Source organism: Pongo abelii, chromosome 11, assembly GCF_028885655.2.
Source record: "Pongo abelii isolate AG06213 chromosome 11, NHGRI_mPonAbe1-v2.0_pri, whole genome shotgun sequence".
Classification (NCBI taxonomy): Eukaryota; Metazoa; Chordata; class Mammalia; order Primates; family Hominidae; genus Pongo; species Pongo abelii.
Window position 1 is genome coordinate 66,125,001 of NC_071996.2, and position 25,724 is coordinate 66,150,724.

Genomic DNA, 25,724 nt, shown 5'->3' on the forward strand with positions numbered 1-25,724 from the left:
GAAACATGAGAATGTGAGTACAGAAGTCTCTTTCTGCCTGGAGTTGGATACATTTTTAGAGAAAGAAATTCTAAATGTCTCTAAAAACATATTTTCCAACCCACAAATATACTTAAATTTACAAAGACCTATTACAGGAACTAATTTGGATTTCTTTTTGGATGTGTTCTTTTGAAAACTGCATAGCCAAGTACTATGCAACCCATGTAAACTGACCTTGCTATTTTACATAGCATAGCCTCTGGATAGCTTTTATCACTTGCCCAGATGGTGTTTGGCCTATGTATTTTAGTGGAATGGTTTATTTTCTCCTTGATAGGTTTCAAATGCACAAGAAAACATTATACCCGTCTATCTGCATTTGAGTAGAATACAAACTGACTAATAGATAAACATTCTGTGTGAAAGTAAATAGCCTTAAAGTATACTGCCTTCACATTCCATTGATCAGCTCAGTCAGCAAAGTTTTTCATATTGTCACTAATGTTCTAAATATTTGGGAGAGAAGCATGCCAGAAGTGTAGAGTATTTCCATTTGTGTCACATATAAGGTCATTATGAACTACCTCTTGAATTTCTATTGATCCCAATACTGAAGTGGTTTCCTTCACTTCCTTTTTGTCCCTGTTGGAAATGTTACTGCCGTTGGGAAGAAGGGAATTAGGGGCTGTAAAGTGGAATGGCTCAATCTCTTAGCCAGACAGTGAGGGATTTGGACTGGCTCATTACCTTACCTTCATTAATAGCCTTCTCCAAATTCTTAGCAGTCAAAAAGAGGCCAAGAGTATGAAGCCCGATTACTCAGTTGTACTATCACCGACTGTACACATTCACTTCTGAGGATGTGGTACCCCACCCCGACTCCAAGTTCCAGAATGGATGGTCAGAATAGAGCTCATTATTAAGCTAGTTTATAGAAGAGCTCATAATGCTGCCATGCAGAATCAAAGAATCACAGGAGAGCACTATCTACTCAAAGGTCAGCCATATCTCCTCCAACAGATCTTCATTTCTTCAACATGCCCAATTTCCTAAGAGATCAAATCTTGGATTTTGTGAGGCTAAATGAAAATCACATACGACTTCAGCTTCTGTCTAAATACATGGATTTTTGACCACTCGTATCTCAAATTAATTTTTAAGTCACTCAGAGTTCTAATTTTTAAGTCATTTAAAGCTAAAAGCCAAGATGTATGACTTAAATTTATTTTCAGTTTTATAAATGAGTGTAAAACACAATAGTGCAGTCATATATTTGGCATTAAATCTTATAGCCACAAAAAATGTGGGTCAATATTGGATTTTCCAAAGTTGTCTAAATAAGACTGGGTTTGTCAAAACTTGCCAGACGCTTTCAAGTGAACACAGCATGTTGGCGGAAATGAAATGTAATGTCTAAAAGTCAGAAAATAGGTCAGCACTGTGCAAAAAGTAAACTTGTCAGTGAGATCAATATGAACCTACAAGTTAATGTGGATATTAGAATTTCCTTACAAGGGATGTGCAGGGTAGACCCAGAACACGATTGTAGCATTTATTCACTTGTGAAAAGCAGAGGGCGTATTTAAGTATTATTTTTTGTATCCTTAATGAAAGGCACTGCTTTTTAATATGGAATATTTATATTTAAGCACAGCTTTAATTGACACAATGTCATAGTAAGTTAAATTCTGGTCCAATTGCTCAGTTTTTAGCAACATAAAAAATAAAAAAGGGGACTAAAGATCAAGTATCATAAAATTTCAGAGATAAGAAATCCCTCATTAGCTTTCTGTATGTTAAGTGTTTCAGAGAATTGGATATTGTGGGTAAGATCGGTAAAAATTTTTGTAAGGAAAAAAAAACAGAAAGACCTTTCTTGGGGCTTCTCATTGCATTTATTTAATTTTTTTTAAAAAAATGTACATCACTTATTTATTGAATACATAAAATGCCAGTGCTTTGCAACAGTTTTGTTACTGCATCTCTAAACTAAAAAAAGAAAAGGGGAAAAAACCCAGGAAAATACATTCAAAAGGCCAGGCTGTTCTGCTTATGCATGGGCAGTGGCTGTGGAAAGCTACAGCCTGCTCTGTGACTGTTCAGAAGCATTGCCAAACATCAGCCCACTATCAGTGAAAGGTTGCACATAAAGCATTAAAGGATACAAAGAACAACTTGACAGAGAGCAGGAGAAAAATAGGAAATTAAGAAAAATGCCACTTATGCCATGGGTGGGGTGGGGCTGGTAGACTGAGGTGGAAGTAAGCGCAGATGCTGATGTTTTTGGAAACTAGATTTATGGTGAAAGATGGAAGAAAACAAAGTAACATGTTTGGCAAGCTACATTGCAGTGTGTGTGTCCACTTCCGATTTTCTACTTTACTTTCCAAGAGAAATGTAACAAAACTGAGGTAGAAATAAAGCAGGAGCACTACAGCCCAGATTTCAAAATGAGAAGCAAAATTGCACTGACAAGAGTGGAGTCGAAAAGAAGGGGAGGAGATGGAGAGGTTCTTTGTGGATATATATACGTATGTAAGTTGGTTGGTTGGTTTTTTGTTTTTATTTATTTGTGTGTTTGTTTTGGTTGCTATCCTCTGCATTCTATCAAATAGCACGGCAAGTCTATAAGCTAGATTAGTGAATAGAATGACACCATTCCCAGCAGTTTTAAGAGATAACTTGCAAACTACCACCACCATCACCACCACTACCACCTATGCAATAAAAAGGCAGTCATAGTTTTTAGGTACTGTGACTTTCAGGGTCCTAAACAGGTCTTGTGGCTGACAGGTCTAGACACTAACACAAACTGAATAAGTAGCTTTCAATTAACCAGTGTACCTTTTAAGAACATTTTCACTTAATTATCAAGGAGCAATGTACTAAGAACTCTTGCAGTTATTGACATAAAGAATTATTCTGCTCTGGTTAATTCCCCATAATTAGTAAAAGAACTTAAAAAAATCCTTCCATTTCTACTTTAAACTGTAAATATTCAGTTGTATCACACTTCAGTATTTTTTCTGGATACATTCAAAGTAATTTTCCTTGCTATTTTCCAATTGTTGAGGTAAACATACATTTTAATATAAAGTAACATTGAAGCCTATCCTATTACTCTCAGCAGTACATAGTGCTTTCAACACATTCCTTTGAGGTACTGTACAAATCACAATCACTTTCCTGAGTTTTTGCAGACAAGAACATTAAAAGAAATGAACTGCAGAAATTAAGGTCCAGATTACCGTTACCCTGTTTTACCTGTTCTTAGCTTAATACCGCAGAACAGACAGGATTGAGGAATACTGTTGCTCTTAAAATGGCAAAAATCTGGTTTTCTGTCATAACACAACTGTTCATCTCTTTAGTCCAATAATGTTTGAAGTTAAAGCTCTTTATATTAGCACATGCCACCAATGTAATTGTGAGGCAAACAAAAAATAAAGCACCACTCCAGGCACTTGACAGCAACTAAATCTCGAGAACAGCAGAATGGAATCAACACACGAGGTTCATGTCCTTCTGAAATCAACACACTTGCACCTTGCTCCTTGGTGAGTGTTGTCTAGCTTGAACAGAACTGAGCATCCACATATGCTTTCTGTCATCTGGGGCTTTCAAATCAGAAGCTCTCATTTGATGCACTTTTCCTCCAAATCTACCCTGACTCTAAAGATGCAACTTAATCGTCATCTTCCCCAGTACCCTTTGCAATTTAAACACTACTGGAAAGGGGCTCTATTCCCTATGTAGCAGGTTTTATGTGTGTGTGCCAACATTCATTACATTTTTTTTTCTAAAGAAGTTATCACTGACTGCAACCAAACATTTTGTTCCATTCAACATACATATCAAGCTCCTTTTGAGATATGCTAGGCTGAATCTTGCAGAAAGCATTTTCAAAGTCTTGATATGTAACGGGCCTCAACTGGCTGGGCATAATGGCTGAAAGGTCTGTGGCTGGCATGGCATGGAGGGGGCCCACCACTGCTTCCTGACACAAATGAGCCACGTCTAGTCCAGAAAAGCCTTCTGTGCGCTGGACGAGCAGTGCAAACTCCTTGTCATTGAGACAGTAATTGTGCTGTGAGAGCAGTTGTACTATTATCTGGTGCCTCGCTGTGCTGTCAGGAAGTGGGATTAAAAGTCGTTTCATGAAGTACCTCCGAAGGGATTCATCTATTTCTTCTGGTTTACTGGTGGCACAAATTACTACGATTTGGTCCTCAGCCGAAGTTAGTACAGTGTCCAGTTGCATCAGAAATTCGGTTCTCATCCGACTGACTGGACTGTGTTCCTCGTTCACTTGAGACGAGAGAAGCATGTCAATGTCACTAACAAAAATCACCGAGGGCTGGCGACACCTGGCCACGAGAAAAGAGGCATGGATAATTTTCTCTGCTTCTCCTAACCACTTGGCGACTAGTCCAGAACCGGCAATTTTGAAAAATGTGGCCCCCAGCTGACTAGCGATGCATCTGCCCAATAATGTTTTGCCTGTCCCCCGAGGTCCAAATAAAAGGATGCTCCGAGGTAAGGCCGTCAGTCCACTGAATGCGTCTGACCTCAACACTGGCCATAAAACCTCCTCTTTAATGACAGCCTTCACCAGGTCGAGACCAGCAATGTCATTCCAGTCCACTGGAGGTCCTTGGGTGATAATCTCATTGGTTACCAGGTCGATGAGGTGCGTGTCAGTATTCTTCAGTTGCTCGTCCACAGAGTGGTTGGATGAGGTAGCTGCACGGAGTCCAGGGCCTTGCATTGGGTGAGAGAGGAGCTGCCTGTGCTCGTCCCCATGCTCACTCATTACTGGCGATGTGTACTTCCCAAAGGATTCACTGGATCTTGATCCCAATGAATTTTTAGCAGTACTGTAGGAAGGAGGGGTCAGAGCCCTACTGGACTGGCTGCTGAATTTCCTTTGCTGTTCAGAGGACATTAGCTGCTTCGTTGGCTTAAATGCTAAGGATGATGTTTCAGCACTTCTGTCAAAGCCATTCCCCCGATTTGTGTTTGAAATGCTGTTGTCGGGCATTCTGTACATAGGACTCTGTGTAGATCTCTGTTGGCCATAGCTGTAATTTCCATAACTGGAGTCCATATCTCCTTGCCCTGCCATGTAGAAAGCTTTCCTTTTGAGAGAACTTGCTGAACTGTTTGTCAGAGCCGACGGCGCAATAGGTGTCAAACCATGGCCCTGGTAGGTGTAGCCAGGAACAGTGGTGGGGGGTAGGGGGGTGGGAGCAGGAATTCCTGAAGGCAGGTACGCTGAAGGCGGAGGCGGTGCCCCCCCAGGGCTGTACCCAGACCCCACAGCAGTCTGAGGAGGATAGCTAGCAGACGGATAGCTGTAACTGGAGAGGTTAGAAGTCCCATTGTAGCCCGGGACCAAGGCTGGTGGCGGAGGAGGTGGTGGCGGGGGCTGTAGTAGCCCAGAGCTATGCAAAGGAGACGGATGAGGTGAAGGAAGTGCAGGTGCTGGCTGGCTACTATAAGTAGAATGCAAATATGATCCGTTGTATCCTGGGGCATATTCCTGAGATGGGAGCCCTGCATGAAGACTGGGTACAGTGTGGCTTCCACAGGTACTACTTGAATAACTAGGTTCTGTCAGGTTGCTGGCGACCCCAGGAGAGCTCCCTATACTCGCAGAGACATCTGTTGGAGGGAGGGCTGAACTGACTCCAGCTTTGCTGGCAGTGATAACATCCGGAACACAGTTCATGGGATAAACAGCTTCTGAATTCAAGGAAGGCTGCCAGGGTTCACTTTCATTTTTCCGACCATTCACTAGTCCTGATGGTGCGTCCGAATAGTTGCTGAGTACTGGTCGATCCACAGGACCTTCCAAAATGCCGGAATACTTCTCTGCATATTTTTTTAGTAGGTTGGATGCAGTCAGAGCAGATATGTCATCATTCGCCCAGGCGTACTGATAGGTGCGCTGCAAATGACCTCTGTAGGCTTCAACTTTGTGGGCAGGAGACCGAGTGGTTGAGGTGATGTCAAAGTGCTGTTCTGGCCACTGGGCATGCTCTGGCGTCCACTGCATCTTCAAGCCTAAGAATTTTGGGGGGAAAAAAGTTAATTTACTTAAATAGGCATCAGAACTCTTAAAGCTTTTCCCCCAATTTCTTTTGTTACCTATTATTTTCCATTAATGATATGCATACTTTAAAAGATCTACACTGTTTATAATACCTATTATGATCCCTATAATAAGTACTCTTTAAAATGGAGTAAACTTCAGCCCTGTTTAAAAAGTACACTGAGTTTAAAACATAACTCTGTAGTTACCTATATTTTTTGCATTTGTAAGGAATAAGTAAATCTATTTCTGTCAAGCCCATCAGCTTACTTACTATACGCACATACACAATCACATATATATGTACACACACATTCCTGTCAAATTAGAATTCAATCATAGCTTCTTAAAATAAGCAAACATTTTAAATATCTTGCACATGGCAGTATTAACATGTACAATATCTAGCTATTCTGTCTGTTCACATCACAGTTTCTGTTTTACATTTTAAGCAATATAAAAATGAGACACAGCTGACAGATCACATCTAGGATACCTCTCTTATTTGGTACTGAACACCTAGTTAGTACAGTATAATGCTGCCTGCGCAGAACAATATGACACAGACATAGCAGGTCATTCCATAATCCAACTCTCATCTAAAGTGGTCCACGACAGTTTCAAATCTGCTTCGTGGAGTGCAGCAAAGCAATCTCCCAGGCAGCGCTCCATCGCTTTCATCGCACAAAGCCTACAACTCGGTATGAATTACAACTGGCTCCTTTCTGCCTCTCAGTTCTGTTGTTGAGTCTCTGAAAAAAAAAACAAGCATCACTTGTCTGTCGGTCTTCTAGCGTTCTCCCTCCTTCTCTTATAATCCCTCCTCCCCTTACAGCCTGCAAGGTACTAAGAAGGGAGAATGTGTGTGTGTGTGTGTGTGTGTGTGTGTGTGTGTATGTATTTATACACATCCCCTCTTATACATCTTCATATATATACATATTATATATGAGAGAGAAAGAGAGAGAGAGACAGAGCAAGAGAAAGGAAACCGAGGGGAAAGGGAATATAAGAATGGAGAGAGATTCTGGATTCTAACTCTTTCAATTTCTATAGGAAACCACGTAGGGCATACACTAGAGGAGTACAAGCAGATAATGAGATGGTCTGGGTAATTCTATCATCTGCTGGGTTACTAAATGAAGCAAAGTTGACTATGTAGCAAACTACAAAATGAGTATTTTCTCATTTAAGAAAAAAATACTAAGCAGTCAGAATAATTTGAATTTTAAATTGTAAAGAGACTTTAGAAATTACTTTATTTCACATATTAGGAATCCAGGGCCCAAAGCGATTTATAATGTACCCTCGAGGTCTCACATACAGTTAGTTACAGAAGAGGACTGGTACCCTGTTCTGCTTTTTCCCATTGCTAGCTCATCTCAGTCTAATCTCTGCTTGGTTTAACACTTCCTATTCTGGTACAGCTATATTAAGCATCTCTCCTTCATCTTTTTTGTATTACCCAAAGTGAATTTTGCAAACTGTCTTGTGCCCTCTGGCAGAGATGCCTTGATAAGGAGGAGGCCTGGTCTACATGAAGCATCTGTGGCATCAACCCCCTTCTGAATTACTACAGTCTATTTTGTCAGTTTCTACCCCCTTCTGTGCTCTTCCTCCAAGCTCTGTGGCTCTTCATTGCCTGACTCTGGCTTCTGACATGGCCGGCTTTGACTTACTGCGATAAACTGAACATAACACACAGTTTGGTAACAGAATGGCATGTTGATTCCCTTCTGACTCCCTCTTCCTTGTTTGCAAAACCACTGCACCAGACACTGGAAGTTAATTAGCAGGATGATGCTGTGCTAATTGTGTTAATTTACAAGGTTTTAGTCAAAGAGAATCATGCCAGGGCTGGCACTGCTGTCATGCTTCTGACTTAATGATTAAGAAATACTGAAAACAAGGTGGGAAGGATTGCAGTAATTACACAATAAATGAATAAAGCAACAGGATTCATTTGCAAATATATTTTACTGCAATTGTACTCATTTGCATTTTGATTTTTAAAAAGGATCCATGTAGATATTCATTTGCAAATCACAACTCAGTTAAATTAAGTCTGAATGCTGCACAGTGTAACTTAATCAACCTAAATACATATATATATACATATTAGTAAAAATTCTAAAGACCTCGGTTCTCTTGCACATGCAACAGATTCTTTCTTCAATTTCCCTCAACTACCCCAATATTCATATTTATGTTTTAAAATTTTATATATTATTAAATAATCTCATTGAATGGGAAAATAGTATTATAAAATTCTGATGAAATGCAGCTTGCATCATTTCACTCAGAGAAACTCTGAGGATGACTTCCAGGGAGAACTAAAGTGGTATTCTTAATTATTTCTGCTTTCTCAATCATTACTTTTTAAGGGGGAGGAAAACACACTGCAAAATGGGTGAAATGACCGAAACCACACTTAAAGGGGAAAAGATGCAATTTTAATGAAGCAGCATTTCAGGAATCATACTTTCATTAAATTCAACTGGAAATTATTAAGAGCAAATCACCAGGAACCAATCGCAAGTAATCAGTATCTAAATTCTTCTAGTGTATGGGATTTACTTCAAGCCTTATAAAAAGGAGAGAATATTAATGTGACTGTAATGTAGAACTGTCTAAGAGACCTACAAATTCATTAGGCCTGTAAATTATTTCTAGGGAATTTCTATTATGGTTTTTTTCTTTAAAATATTATCAAAATACAGAGTAGAGAAAATAAGAACACACATATGCTGTGAGTATAAATGTGATTAGTTTGATACACAAAAACGTGAAAAAAAAAGTCTTAAAGGGCTCAACAAATAATTTAGAAGTACAGGCAATGGAATTTAGCACAACACACACACATACGTATGCACACATAAGTTAAAGGATGGCTTCCTTTCAGTTCGCTGAACTAAGCCATTGTTAGCATAAGTTAATAAACATACATAACAAACATTATGAAGAAATATACTTTTTAACTCAAATAAAACTGCTTTTTTAAAAAAAAAAAACACAGGAGGTGGGAACCCCCCACCTGTATTCACTTAAATAATGTTTTCTTGTAAATGTATTATTCATAAAAGAGATGCAAAAATGATTTTAATAAGTTATAATCACTGTAAAAGACAGTACTATACGGTTTAAATAGTGTGCATTTCAAAGGGTATTTTTGCATAGTTTAACTCTAGCAAAACTAAATTTCGTAAGATTTCTTTTTCACCTGAAATTAAGCAAAGATCATATTTATCAAAATTATCTATTTGGAACCATTACTGGATACACCATTGCCTTTTGATTGTCATGCTATTTTTGGATGTGCCTACCAAGATAATTGAAAGTTTATTTATTGATTCATAGTAAATAACAATAACCTTTGCAGAGCTGCAAAAGGCAAAATTGTATTTTGTTTAAATACAAGGGAATGGACTTGTTCATATCCCCTGAAACAACAGAATTTATCCAGTGCTTTAAAATCATTAATGTTATTTAAAAGCATAAGTTAATTTAACCATAAACTAATTCTTGATATTACCAGGAGCTGAGGAAATCAGTGTTCAGGAGATTGTCTTGGTCTTCGAAGTACAGAGGCTTTTGTTGGTTCCTTGAATTTTAATACTAATTGGAAATTGGTAACCAAACTTATTTTTGTTGTTGTTATTGTTATTGTGTTTATTGGTGGCGATATTTCTGATATGAAATGGAACAAAACCACAGAGCCAAATGTTTTCTGAACAACAAAAACATCCTGCTTTGTTTGATTGTATTGCAGTTATCTGTGAGTCAGAAGCAATACACTTGTGTCACTTAACTTGGCACTCAAATAATGGGATGAGTTTTAAAAATAGCTTTTATATGGTTTCTCTTCAGAACATGGAGATGGATCTCAGAAACAATACTATTTTAACATTATTAGAAGCATGACTTTAGAACAATAACTCCTACTGTTCTTTGGAAATAGTTTAAATAGGTACAGTAAAAATTCAGAAAACAGTGGAAAGTAAGAAAAATAGTTTTTAAAGATAATTGAAGAATTGTTCCAAAACATCAATTTTTATTTTTGAAAGGATCAGAAAAATCTTAATACAGCTGGCAAATTTCATCATGCAAAGTGTTTTTTGAAAATACACAATCTAATAGAAAATTGCTTTTAAGATAATTTAAGTGTTACAGAGGAATGACAGGTACTAGAGTAAAACATCTGAGCACTGTTCTTATTTTATTGTTATGGGATGAATCCATGTATATATAAATGAACAAATCCATATTTCCTATATAACTGGATAGTATGGATAACATTTGCCATTCTTACCATTACTGACCATTTGATAACTTACGTTTAATTACTAACCAGTTACTGCCTTGTTGCTTTACTTTTTCCATTTTGCTCTTTAACTAGTTTCGAAACAAAACAACCATAGCATCCTCTAAAGTTCTGCCACAGCTATAAAACTTTAAACAGTAATATAGAAATATGAAGGGTATAAAAGCAACTTTCAAAATAAGAGGAAAATTGGAAATAAAAGGTTAGGTCTTCTAGAATCTGTTTTTAGCATATATTCATAGAAATAGCAATGTGAGGCACTCAGTACCCACCCTACTCCTTATATATGTGTACTATTCAACAGTTCATCAGGTCTAAAATAGTTACTCCCTTTTACAATGTTCCCATAGGGTAATTTTGGCTACTAGGGGCTCTGCCTTCATTTGTAAGTTTTCTCAGACTTCCTAAGGGCAGGGACCTGAGGCAAACACTTGCAGGCATGGCGGGTTTGCCTGCTCTAAAACAGATGCATGGCACTCACACAGGCCTGCATGACAACATTACTACACCTATTACATTTCTTTGAGCTATCGCACCTCTGAACCTTTCATTATTTTTTAACATTAAAAAAATTAATATAATATTAGCAAGTGTTTCTCTGAAAAACAATCACTACTGGGGTAAATACTGTAAAGTAATTATAATACTTTACAGCTTCTTCTTTCTGATGCAACAGATTTATCATCTCTTGGGTTGGAAATGGCAGAACTAACATACAGAGCATTCAGAATTTCCAGTAGAAAGTACAAAATTCATTGGCTAAAAACACAGGTCTACACAGTGAAGAACCTTCTGAGAGAAGGATTGTACACCTCCTGGCACTGCAAACTGGCCCTGTGCAATATCTACTTATTATGATTCTTCAAGGGGAGTGATGACCAAATGAAATGTTTGAGGAGACTAATGCAGCCTTGTCTACTCATCCTTATAAGCCAAGAGGCCAACACAGCATTATCTAGTATTACTAGTACTAACTCATTTGATCTGAAAATTTCTTCAGCCCATTCCCTGATAATCCTTGGCTTTAAAATATGGCATAAAATCTACAAGTAATAGAAAGGGAAAAAAGTGAGGAAGAAGCACTGAAATTATGTATCTTTTTACCTAATTTTTTTCCATCATTAGAGGACCAAAATTAGAATATTTTATAAGCTGAATATAACAGAGGGGCTGTCAAATTTTAAATTTAGTCAATAAAAGATGAACTATGTACAAAGCATTGTGGTTCAGTGCTAAAAAGGAAGATCCATTTGTCTATAAGGTGATGAAACCTTTTCAGCTCTCTTTTTCACAATTTCACAGTCTAAATTCTCCAAAATTAGACTCTTTGATTTTAGAGATTAACAGAACTTTAAAATGACCTAACCATTCCAGACATCCTCACTTTTCAATTGATGTTTCACTTATAATGATGTCTTATAGGACTGGATACTATTTTGCATAATATAGTATTTTATTTGGAGCGATTGATAGATTGTTGGGATACAAACGGACTGAAGGAACATAAAGAAGGTTCTAGAATTTTGTTTCACAGGTGAAAATTCCAGCCTGTAGAATCAGACCACTGGCAGCATTGCTTACATCATCACTTATTTGCTCTAATCTTGGTTAAGTTGCTTAAGCACATCATACTCACTTACTCAGCTGTGGTATGTGGACAATAATGGTATTATTTAACCTTACTGTATTGCTATTAAGATTACCTGAATAATATTTTGTGAAACTATTTCCCAACTGTGAACTGCTACACAAACATTTCTTAGTATTCTTTTATTTTGAAAAAGCCAGGGGTGCATTAAAGACAAAACAAAACAACACTGGCTAGACAGAAAAAAAGTAAAATCACTCCCAGAATTTATAAGTCAGTTTTCCTTCAACTTCAGGACAGCAACCGTAAATGAAATTTTCCAGTGGGACTGTTGGTTCCAAGAAAGATATAGAAATTCTCTCATTCTGAGCAAAACAAAGAGCATAATCTCTTTAATCAAAAAGGTGTCGACATTTTCAAATGTTTTCATAGTATTTTATTTATTTTTGATGTTTCCTGTGACTCAACATTTTAGAGATCAAAACTAAGAGATAAAGCACTTAGAGGTTTAAGACTAGTTAAAACTCATTTTAAAACCTGAAGTTTCAAAATAAGATATTCTAATTACATAACAATACTGTCAAATAATTTTTTCTCTTTAAATCATATTTTCACACCTCAAGACTCCAAATTATAATACATTTTGCAGCAGCCTTCTCAACCCATTCCATCGTATTTGCATAAAACAATGCTTTTTTTTTTTTTTAAAACAATTATGAAGGCATTTCTGGCTAAATGGTTCTTAGTAAATATAGTTCAGATACCTCACCCTCTTACAGAGAAATTGCAATCTGACAGCCTGAGGGTAACATATACCCTGCAACTGTGTTTTGTTTGGCCAGCACAGGGCTTTAAAAATCACTCAACTTTATGTTTTAAAAGATCCGTCTCAAAAAAAAAAATCTGTATTTCCATATTTCCCATTTTTCAGACAAGATCTTACAACACTTCATTCATGCCTGGCAACAGCTGTCCGATTCTGGGGACCAGCTCCCTCCTTGGGGAGTATCCTACCCTTTCCACTTTGTCATGATGCTCCTACCCCCTGACAATGTCAGGTATTTTCATGGTATCTACCAGGTCACACAGGCATTTAAATTTAGGACTCCACTTTAGAGCTTCAACTCGTTTCTTAACTTACATACCTTTTCTTGAAATCTAGAAAGTATACAGCTCTAAAAGTCAAAAACATTTTCCAAATACTTTTTTTTTTATCATAAGAGAGCCTCCCTACCCTCTTACAACACAACACATGGGAAATAATTGATAATTTTCTTAATGATACAGTGTCATTAGTACAACAGTGTGGAGTGATGAATAATGAATGGTATCTTAAAAAACTGGTCTCAGATGCTGTTTCAGTGTTCCCCCTTTTGCTCTAATTTGTCAGATATTATTTTCTGCTATTTTCCTATCCATTTTCAACATTCCTAATGTGCTGTATGTTTGATACTACAAACCAAAGCTTAATTTAACAGTGAGTGAAGCATCTCCTATTAGTTGAATACACGAGCATTAGTACAACTTTTATAAGGTTATTTAAGCTACTCCAAAGTTATGCTTCTTATTTCCTACAGAAAGTTGTTGGGTAGATGGTATCCAGGTAAGCAACAGATCTTGTTGTCTAAATGTCTTTATTTTGGGCTTCATAAAAGCCTTTATTTAATGTTACAGGCACCATGACTTGGACTAGGATGGTATTAATATATACTCTGTGCTTAAACTAAACTTGTAGGTAGCTTATGATCTGAATTGGGTTCTCTACAATGCATTAAATTGTATCCATAGCAAGAAAATATTCACCCAACAAATATGACCAAGTGTAACGGTGACTATTTTTGCCAATATTTCATGTGGAGGATAAAACTTGATATGCATGGGTCTGATTGGTCATTATTTTTAATATGCAATAAAATGGCTTGCATTTATGAGAATGAATGCATAAGCATTATGCAAAGCAAATTATACTGATGAAAGAATTATCATTTTTAGACCACTGAGCCTAGATTCACTATATGATCAGGAAAGAAACAATATCATTTAAAGCAACCCAGGAAATCATGATCATAATTCAAACAAGTAATTTTTCCCTTAAAATTTCCTATACTTAAAGTATACAAGTGAACATATTATCACGCTCACACACAAATCCACACAGTTTAAAATTATAACTTAGATCTATGATTTCTGTGTGGGGGTAGGTTTTTTAAATGTTTCTGTGTAAAATTTTTGAATAATAATCTAAAACCAAGTAAAAAAAAGTGTACAAAACTGTGTATATTCTATGGTAAATTATTCAGAAGTATACATGAGGATGCGTGTACATGCAATTTAAAATATACAAATAATGCACACTCTGAATCTTTCTAAGTGTCAGGTGTCATTAACTATTGTAAGGGAAAGAGTCTGAGGTAAAAGGGCTGATTTTCCCATATTTAAAAACTGTTATTTTGTTTATGCTACCTCTGTGAATTTTAGACAATTTATAATCAGTTTAAATAGCACTTTGTAGTTAACCTTTAAAGTTGTTACTTTGCAGCCTTTCAATTCTCACGCCCTCTCTTTCCTTTTTCCGTATACATTTTTCAGTCCATTAAGGCCATCTACCCTTCCCCCCAGATCATCATGACATACCACGTATGTCCATAGGGACTGCAGTGGCTAATGAATATGTATGTTCTGTGTCACAACAGAGCACTACCCTTGTTCTGCAGTATCAACCCTCTTATGTGTGTAAATAACAGGTGAGCTGTAGCATGCAGGGATAAATGGGGTTAACACAACCTGAGAGCCCCATGCTATATTCATAGCATCCGGCCTGTATGATTGATCCATAAACAGAGTCCTAAATGCCAAAAGTATTATGCATTTTCTGAGTGTTTTGAATCTTTATTTTTTAAAGTATTTTGCAGAGATAATAATTATCATCATCCTAAAAGTTTGAGGTTATTCCAGTTGATTCTCAAAATACTGTTTTGCCGTATAAAATATATTTGCATTTTTATTTAAGAAACATCTGGCATGATACCAACCTTGAATTATGACACAGCTAGTGTATATTTCATCAATCATAATCCTAAAATGGTATACTAACCACTATGTCCACATACAACTCTGTGTAAATATTTGTGTGTGTGTATGTGTGTGTTTGTGTGTTCCATTTCAACTATCTAAATGCAAAGCCCAATTTAGTTATGTTTAAACTGAACTCTATTCATGTTTTGCCCAACACACCAAGCTGAAAAGGGTCAATAAACAAATTAAGAAATCTTCCAAACCCCACAACCTTGCTTAAAATGAAATTTGCATTCATCTGCTTCTCTGTATTCCTCTGGAACCATACTCTAAAAAGACAGTTTACATAAGACAAAATAGATATATAAGTCTGCTTATTTAAGATTGAGCGCTGTCTCATATAATTAGACAAAAGAGTAAGAATGTTATTCACATGTTCAGGGTAAAACTGTTCAGCCATTCGCCTTAAAAACTTTGCTTTAGGTGACTCTAAAGTATGCAAAGCCCAGACAAAATCTGTTTAGGTTATTTATGCATTTTCTCTTTTTGGCAATTCATGCATTAATTTTTAATGCAATAGCAAAATAGTGTCTTGGACTTTGAAAAAAAAATTCTCTAGTCAGGGCTGGGTGACATAGTGCATTAATTCAGTGTCCTTCACTCCTGGGACCTGTGTATAATTTAGTCCAGCCCGAAGAAAATAACTTTGATCTGAAGGTAGTGGAAAAAGCTACATATGAAATGAGTTTTGGTAGGTTACGTGTTGTTTTTTTCCAAATAAGACGTTGTAAGAAGATAAACTGCTTTAGAATACAACCAGCACAGCCCAGGATTAAAAGTGAGCAGCTCTCAGCAACAACAGTAGTTTCCTCACCTCTTCATTTCCCCACCCTGCCCCCTTCTAGTGAAATAGACCTGGTGAAATAGACCTGAGCACCGCCTATAATTGGGATCCTCTGATTTCCAGATAGACTGAACATTGTTAAGGTGCAGTGTGAACGACGGTCCAGTCATTAGCGCAGTTGGCTCTTTCATTTGTAAAAACAAAGAATGCTGCATAATAAGCAGAAACAGGAGAGGATATCAGCATCTTCAAAGGAAGTGGCATTTCCTTTCCTGGAGAGGGTGCCCAACAACCTAATCCATGGGAAACAGCAGGAGAGACTGCAAGTAAAGAAATTGTTTCTTGAGATCCCATCTCTGCATAATTTCATCTACTGTTATGATGGAAAATGCCATTATGTTAAAAAAAGTTTAGGCTTTGGCTGAATTCAATAAATGGCTGATCCAGTCCTGTGTGTATTAATCACATGAAAAACATACAGATTCCTCTTCTTTTGCTCGTGGTTCTCCAATTAATTCCAATTCAATTCTCTTCTGTTGTAAATAAACATGGCTTACTTTGTCTCTAATATAGCAACTAAAATTAAAGTTGCTCTTTACAAAAATTAGCTGGGTGTGGTAGTTAATGCCTGTAATGCTACTGGGGACGCTGAGGCACAAGAATAGCTTGAACTGGGGAGATGACGGCTGCGGTGAATTGAGATCATGTCACTGCACTCCAGCCTGGGTGACACGGTAAGACTGTCTCAAAAAAAATTAATAATAATAAAGTTGCTCTCAATATTGTTTTCGGTGGAGTTAAAGGCATAAAGATGTTGTTACTTCCAGATGGTCTAAACTATTGTAAAATTTTATACTTCTTGATGATTATGACTATTTTACTGGCCTCATTAGTAATGGGTAAGTAGCAGTGTTTGCTAATAATTTTAGAAGACAGGGAGTTTTTTTCAGCCACATTTTTATTATTTATTTATTTTATTATTATTATTATTTGAGACAGGATCTCACTCTGTGACCCAGGCTGGAGCGTGGTGGCATGATCTTGGCTCACTACAAACTCCACCTCCCAGGCTCAAGTGATCCTCCAGCTTCAGCCTGCAGAGTAGCTGGGACTACAGGCTCACGCTACCATGCCCGGCTAATTATTGTATATTTTTTGGTAGAGATGGGGTTTCACCATGTTGCCCAGGCTGGTCTCAAATTGCTGGACTCAAGCGATCCACCCACCTAGGCCTCCCAAAGTGCTGGAATTACAGGCCTTAGCCACTGCACTCAGCTCAGCCACATTTTTGAACTACCAGATAATTTAAAAGAAATTTCATTTTAAGTGTGCTAGTTTTACTTGTTTATATTAAAAGAGTAAGTCAAATTCTCCCTGCTACCTCTTTAAATCACGTGCCTCTTCATAGCACACAAATTCCCTAAGCAACACGAAAACCCAACTCTGTCTAAAACCATAACATAATATAGGTAGGCTACACAAAAATTCAAATCTGGGGACCGATATGTGCATATGTAAGCTTATGACTGCAGTTGTGGAAAGGCTATAGAGAATATAAGGGAAAGAGTGACAGAAGAAAGATTTTTAAAAACTGTTTTTATCCTAAAAATGATCCATGCTTTACTAGCTTTATTATAGATAATCCAAGAAACCAAAGAACATTCTAAATTATTTAACTAACTTATGCACATATTTTTATCAAAACTAAGTATTATTTAAGGTTTTCTTTGGCTACATATTTATTATTTGTGGCTTAAACCAAGTCAAAAACCTTAAAAAAAATTCTGCACTTATAAAACTCCATATCTTATTGGTGATCTCAAAATATATGATGAATGCTGATTTCCTTAATTGAATACCCATTTTTGGTAAGGTCTAGGTTTACAGGAAAAGCAAATAATTAATGCACCCCTATTATTACTATAGAATTCTGTTTGTGTTTTCTATGCAATACTGTTCTCCTTTTAAAATAGAATAGACAATTAGTAGAATTAATGGTGAATCATAGGTCTAAAAGTAAATTCCTAATTTTTGAACTGACATACCTAGAACCAGTATCCTTTTAAGTAAATCTTTTTAAAAGCACCAGAATGCCTACTAAGAGTACTGTAATTTTGTTTATATTTTACTTTCAATCTTCTGGCCATTATATGATCACTTAGCTAACTTGTGAAGATTTTTCTGGTGAGGATGTTGTATTGTGCCCTCTGTTTATTTAGTGCTTCTACACCCAGCCGTTGTTTTGCTATTTTACTTTAGAAATTATTTTATCCAGTTCAATGTCAAATAATATTATGCTCTAAAAAAATCTATTCAAAAATGTAGCATAAAATATTGGATTGCATCCCTGGCCATAGCTTCCAGAAGCATTAAAATGTTACTAGAGTACCCAAATGACAGCAATGACAGCTTAATCACTTAAAGGCTTTTTACATTAACAGGTTTTTTTTTTTTTTTCTATTTGAGTACTAACATTCAGGCATGATTTGATATGAGGTTACCTGTTAAATACAGCTAAATAACACACTTTTTAAAAATATCAAAATCAAGTTTGGCATCTAATGAACATTCCCTTATGCTTTCTGAAATATTAGTGCACATTCGTAAAGCTTTGTTTCTTTTATTTTTTCCCACCCAATAGATGTATTTTAAAAATTAGTCTGATAATTAGCATGCATGGTGCAATAGCTCCCTGTATTGTTATAATTTTAAGTAGAAGATCCATGGATAAAACATAATTGAAAGGTGAGCCTATTAATCTAGAGAATAACCTCCACAAACCAAATAGGAATGAAACATTTTTAAGTCTCTACCCATTTATAGCTTTATATTCCTAAGAAGAAGAGGAAGAAAAAAAAAAAGAAAGAGAGAGAGACACAAAAGGTGACCTTATTTAGACATATTAGTCAAGGCAGCCTTTGCTGTTTTTAAGCAAACATGATTGTGACTCCACTTTTTCCATCCAGTTTTCCAGTGTGTAAATTGGATGATGACTTGGACAATTCTCTCTTCATTAGTGAGCTGTGGAAAGGAAATAGAGGTGGCTTTTTCTGTTTTAAACTCTGCAGTGTCTTGTAGCTGGATTCCAAAGCATCAAGGAAAGATTACATATACATATATATATATATATATTTTTTTTTCCTAGACAAGCTGTCGTAATTGAAATGAAGTCTAATCAGACTCATTACTGTTTTCAGCAATTTGCACCACCAAAGATGCTTATTAGGTAACTGTGTTTAATAAACCACTCTTTAGAAAAATACCAGTAATGAGCTCTTAACAGCCAATCTTTAGCGTGAATGTAATGTGAAAAGTGTTCCTAGCGCTGAATAGATTTTCACATTTAGTAGTGTCATAATTAAGCTCCATGAATTGGTTGCTGTGATGTTAGATTTATTGCAATAATCTCTTTTTTCTATTTTAAATATACTTGGAAATACAGTTATCTTCTATTAGAGCTGGATTATATTCATTGTACAGCAAATTTTAGGCTAGTGCCAACTTAGTCAAGAGGTTTTTCAACTGAGGACTTGTTAACAAATGGTAACCAAGAATTTTATGACTGATAATTGATATTAGCTATCAAGTCTTTCTTCATCAGTATTCCTATACTTCAGAAAAAAGTCTTGCAGTCATTGGATTATACATGAAAATGTATCCCAGATATAAATATATTCTTATCATTAAGAGGAAAAATGGCATTTCTATCACTAAGCTAAAACATTAAAAAATGGACATTCTGAAAGAAACATCTAAAGAAATGTCAATTTTTCATAATAGCAGATATAAATAACATTATATTGCTTTATTAGATATTGTTGTTAAAAATGTGAATATCATTTTCCTCCCTGATTGTTCCTTTTTTGCAGCACTATTTACTAAGCTCTTAACATTAAAGGACAATATTGTGGCTATATATTATTTATATGCACTAAGGGTGGTCATGAGAGTTAGCTAGGCTTCTTATTGATAAGGGAGGAAAAAAAAAACCACTGTTATATACCTCTGAGGACAAGAGTTTTTCCATGCAAGATGATGCATGTGCTAAAATAAGTATATTATCTATAGAAAGTATGTTGATTATTCCATTAATAGAATATATCTTGAGGCATATATATATATATAATGATTACACAGAAGAAATTGAACATTTTTATTGTTTTGGAGGACAACTAAATCAGTCTTATCCGAAGCTCTTCAGCTTGTAGTAATGAAATGAAACCTCTCACATGGTAACAAATATCTTTTGCTTACTAAAAGCAACCTGAAAGATGTCACAATCAGTTTTGAAATGAGATTCTGGTCATTTTGAAATGAATCCATAAAGAGAATCAATAAATGAAAAAGTACAAAAAATAACAAGAGACCAAGAATTTATACCCATTCATGACAAAATGTTAAGAAGGATTCTGTTACTGAATGATTCCTCTCCCAATGCAACCTTTCTTTCTTCTAACCTCACAAGCTTCACGACTCCTAATTGAAGCCAGTAAGCCTCCATAACTGTTTTCAGCTTTCTGAATCAATAGGGCCATGAGAACCAAGACTGTCAAATTAATGACTTGTTTTATCTGATTTTTTGGAATGCACTTCTTTGAATTACAAAGTAGAGAAGAAACCAAACTCATTCCCTTGTGAATTGGTATAGCTTTTAGATCAAAATGTCTTCCTGTTTCTTTAAGTCTTGAATAAATTTGTATTAAGAATCACAAAAGAAAAAAACAGAGGATAAAACTACTACAAAACCTATATCCTGCATCGTTAAGTTACTCACAGCTAGACTATTAAAAAACAAATAAACAAAAAACTAAGAGGGCTCATTGCCTTGTGACTTCTTACAACCTTAAATAACTTTATTTATGAATCATGTCAGGTATGAATGTTTTATAAAAGAGAATGTATGCTTTGTGTGTTTGCTTTTATTACAAAACAGACCACAAGATGTTAAATAATAATAATAACAATATAAAAATCATTTTGGTGGGTTTTAAAAATAACTTTCCATAATGATAAATTTAGTTTTAGTTATGAATTTTAGTTAGAAATTGAGTACCTATGTCAGAGGTGTCTGAACTAGAGCAACTTCATCTTGAATAAGGGCTGGGTAAAGTAAGGCTGAGACCTACTGGGCTGCATTCCCAGGAGGTTAGGCATTCTTATTCACAAGATGAGATAGGAGGTCAGCACAAGATACAGGTCATAAAGACCTGGCTGATAAAACAGGTTGCGGTAAAGAAGCCAGCCAAACCCACTAAAACGGAGATAGTGACGAAAGTGACCTCTGGTCGTCATCACTGCTCATTCTACACTAATTATAATACATTAGAATGCTAAGAGACACTCCCACCAGTGCCATGGCAGTTTACAAATGCCTTGCCAACGTCAGGAAATTACCCTATATGGTCTAAAAAGGGGAGGAACCCTCAGTTCCAGAAACTGCCCACCCTTTCCCATGAATAATACACCCTTTGTTTAGCATACGATCAAGAAATGACTATAAGTATACTCAATTGAACAGCTTATACTCCTGCTGTGCCTTTGGAGTAGCCATTCTTTTATTCCTTTGCTTTCTTAATAAACTTGCTTCCACTTTACTCTATGGACTTGCCCCCCCCAGAATTCTTTCTTTCATGACATCCAAGAACCCTATCTTGGGGTCTGGATCAGAACCCCTTTCTAGTAACACCTAGTTAACAGCTATTTCATCAGGATTTAACCATGGGTTATATAGAGAGTTGGCAGAATTTGCAACTTAATTTGCAGTTTTAATTTCTAACTTGAGAAACACAAGCTAGGGAGGATGGATATATGCATGAAACAGATTCTAGTGCAGAGAACAAACAATGCGTAACACACATGATCATATAAATCAAGGGATGGGTCAACTTGGCATAATAAAATGGTAATGGTAATGGGGAGCGTGTTAATCAAGTAAGACTTTTGGACGAAGTGGGTTTTTATGCTTGAGCTTTTGGCCCTATCATGCAGACATCCGCCAAAAATACAGAGAAGTAATATACTTAAGTTTCTTCTCAAAATGAATTAGAGCTTATTAATCCTTAACACTGTCAAGGACCTACAATACCAAGTATCAGCCTTACCATTCTTACCCGTTACCAGTTTCATCACTTGCCATATTCCTGAACTAAAAAAGATTAAGCAAACATCCTTCCTTATATTTCCATGAAACAAACAAACAAGCAAACAGACAAGCCAAAGTGAAACCTGAGCATTCAACTTCTTTTCCTAGACCTTCCACTGTTTAAGGCTTACTATCCCGCATCCCTCACCTTTGGCTTTAGCATGTGGGCCAGTGAGTTCCCTTCTTCTCTTTCTCCCTGCTGTCAAGTAGTTTATCAGTTATGAGAATATAGGTTACAGAGAAAATAAATTGTAAGTCTCAAAATTAGAATACAAAAACACCGCCCTCGACTCTCTGAATCTTGATAGCTTTTACTATCACTAGAAAAAACAAATAGGATCAGTTGGCTACACAGTTTAAAAAATGACAAATGGCGATCACGCTCTAATAAATCCAAATGCCTACTATTATGTGAGAATCTTGCCCACAGTGCTAGGGAATATACATTCTGGCTCTGATGGAGTTTGCAATCTATCTTTAGGGGAAATTTAGCAAAAAAAACCACTCAGTTCCAAATCTAATAGAGAGAGGTGGCTATACAGAGGAGCTAATAGTTGAGGTATATCTTGGACACTGAATAGAACTTCATCATTTAGAATAGAGAGAGAGGAGGTTTCCTGCCTTTGACAAAAGTTGGTCAAAAGCACGATGAAGCCAAGTACGCATGACAGATTCTGGAAGCAGAGTGGTCTGATATTGTTAGAAGATAGGACAGAAGTATATGTCTATGCATGGGGGGACCGGATAGAGGTACATACGAAGCTTGAATTCAGATTGCAAAGGGACTTGACTGTTTGGACTTTCTCCTACTGCCAACATAAAGTGCTGCTCTGATTTGTTCTTAAGCAATGTATCAATAATAAAGATATACAGGACAAATTCGAGGGGACAAATAAGCAGGGTCTAAACTTTAGCAAGAGGAAGGAAAAAAAATCCACAAAAGATTTCAGAGGTAGAGTCAAAAGGTTGGGCTAACCAATTATATTTGGAGGAATGAAGGAAAGGAAAGGGGGCATTTAAAGGAAATCATTGGAAAAATAATAAAAAAAAAAATTTGTGAGGTATCTGTCCATTGGCTAATAGATTGTGGTGGATACTGCATTTAATCCTCAAAAAGCCCAGGGAGGGATTTTTATTACCCTCTATATATAATGAAGCAGCTTCCCCGAATCTAAGGAACTTTCTTAAGGCCAGCCCAGAGCTAAAGTTGCAACCTGGAACATGGGCCCCCAAATTGCTACAATTTGTCTCTCCTTGGAGAACTACTGGAAGGGTTTTAGCTTGTACAAGCAATGGGTTGGCTGCTGGAAAGATGGAAGAGAAGTCCAAGCTTTACAAGGAGGTTTGGGAGTCTTAAGCATATGGGAATCCATTGAAACTATGGTAATGGAAGAAAGAGTAGAGAGAAAGTGTGTAGAATGAGATAAGAATAAAACTCTTGGGTTATACAAATTTTAAGGAGTAGGAAATGAGGATTGGAAAGGCATTTACAGAGTACAAAGAGAAAAAATAAAGTAGAGAACACGCTGTTGCAAAAGACAAGTGAGGATTTTCAGACAGAGTGTTTAATTGTAGCACATATATCAGAGAAGTCAAGTATGATTAGGAAAGAAAACAGGCAATGAACAGACTAGAGATGATTTGTGGGAGAGCAATATCAATGCAAGGTGGGATCAGACGTCATGGTGAGTTGGTGATGGAGGAAAGGGGTTGTGAGAAAGTGAGATGGCAAGCATTAGAGGATTTTCCTCATTGATAACCATCTTAAGAAAGATGGGCCGTAGGTTAAGGAGTAAAGATGGAGCGGGGGATTTTTTTAAAGGATATGGGGAAAATCTGATCATTATCCTGGACCAAGGGTCAGCAAACTATGTCAAATCTAGCAGGCCAAGTCCAGTGTGATATCTTCTGTAAATAAAGTTGTATTGGAACACAGCCACACCCATTTGTTTATGTATTATCTATGGTCGCTTTCTAGCTACAAGTAGAGATGAATAGTTGTGGCAGAGACCATATGGCCCACATATCTAGAAATATTTACCATCTATCCCTTGACAGGAAGTCTACCAATCCTTGCTCTAGGCTGAGGGGAAAGAAATAGTGGAAAGGGATAAATAAAAGACATAATATTGTATGAATGAGGCATGGGTGAGAATTGATGGAACAGATTCCTCAAGAAAAAACAAAGAGATGGCATCAAGAGGATGTATGTTTCAGACCAACATGAGGGGAAGAGAGGGGCACTTCTTTATTTTTTTTTGACACGGTCTTGCTCTATCATGAAGTCCAGTGCAGTGGTATAATCTTGGCTCACAGCAACCTCAATCTCCTGGTCTCAGGCAATGCTCTCACCTCAGCCTCCCAAGTAGCCAGGAATACAGACAGCCACATGCCACCCATGCCTAGCAAATTTTTTTATTTTTTGTAGAAACGAGGTATCATGATATTGCCCAGGTTGGTCTCAATCTCCTGGGCACAAGCAATCCTCCCACCTCAGCCTCCCAAAGTGCTAGGATTTCAGGCGTGAGCCACTGCACCCAGCAGAAAGAGGCACTTCCTTGTTTGAGATGGGTAGGAAGGAGCTAAAGGGCAGGTAGAATCCATTTGTTTTCTGGATCTCCTTTCGTTTTTCTGAAGACATGTTAAGAAGTCAGTTAGCACTTCTATCTTCCTATGAGCCAGTCAATACACATATGTTCATGTCCTATTCCATATGTATTGATTGAGTCCCCGACACCAGGCAGGTGCAAACCCTGGCCAAAAGGAGGGTCAAGGTGAAAGGCATTGTGGAAAGATTAAGGCAAACTCATCGCCACCATGAGAAAATCACCACCTGCAAGCCACAGTGGACAACTTTTCTATTGCTATATATGACAAGAAAGAGCCACCCTTGAAACATAGGCCTAACTGACAACTGCATTCCCAGATTTAGCAAGGATTTGTACTAAAAAAAGGGGGGGGGGGAATGATGATTGTCAGTCATTACTAAAATATTTAATAAGACTTTCAATTTTCAGGAAGACATAGCTTTTGAATAAATACATAAATCTATATGGAAAGAAATGACTACTGCCTGAAACAACTTTTTATTATCTCTCCCTCAATTAAAAAAATCCCATTTCATTTAGAACTATTAAAGATTGGAAAATGTATTTACAGGTTTTGTCTTCATCATACTCCTCTCAGTCCTAAACACAAATACATTGCTACCCTATTATAATCTTAATATTAAACAGGTTTTGTCTTCATCATACTCCTCTCAGTCCTAAACACAAATACATTGCTATCTTATTATAATCTTCCTGTTTCATAACAAAATAAATGATTAAGTGACTGAGAATTCTGCCTGTGGTATAGCTTTGGGTCTTAATTTTTTCCTTTGAGTTTATGAGCTGAGCTCTTAATGGCAGGAGAGTTCTTCTAGGAGGGCAACTATGTGGGAAGCAGAACTCGAGTTAGGAAAAGGATGAATATGCAGTTCATACTCATTTTACAACATTTGAATCCCTGCTGGTTTCACTGGTGTATCAAAAGATCCCATAATGTTTTATTAGCTAATTCTTAAGACTGTTATGGATTTAGTATTCTAAATATTTTCGTATCTGTGCCTACTATATACCATGTGATATATAACGTAAGCATGTATTTGCACAAAGAAAGGGAGGGCTTAAGAATTAAAAGCATTTAATGTTGTGTTGATGGATGATGCGAACTTTGTTCTCCAAGTTTATCATCCAT

The 25,724-nt window shown here is 36.6% G+C and overlaps 1 protein-coding gene across 3 annotated transcripts in view; it reads right to left on the reverse strand.

Moving 5' to 3' along the window:
* Nucleotides 1-25,724, reverse strand: part of FIGN (fidgetin, microtubule severing factor) — a 131,758-nt gene that overhangs the window by 850 nt on the left and 105,184 nt on the right. For 2 of the 3 annotated variants that reach the window (XM_054549404.2, XM_054549403.2), the window contains exon 2: nucleotides 1-6,048. This exon is cut by the window's left edge and continues 850 nt beyond it. In XM_054549404.2, the coding sequence (XP_054405379.1) occupies nucleotides 3,794-6,040 (2,247 nt within the window). In that variant the 5' untranslated portion in view covers nucleotides 6,041-6,048 and the 3' untranslated portion in view covers nucleotides 1-3,793. Of the gene's footprint in view, nucleotides 6,049-6,572; nucleotides 6,829-25,724 lie in introns of all 3 variants that reach the window. The other variant, XM_009237781.3, reaches the window with a different exon arrangement.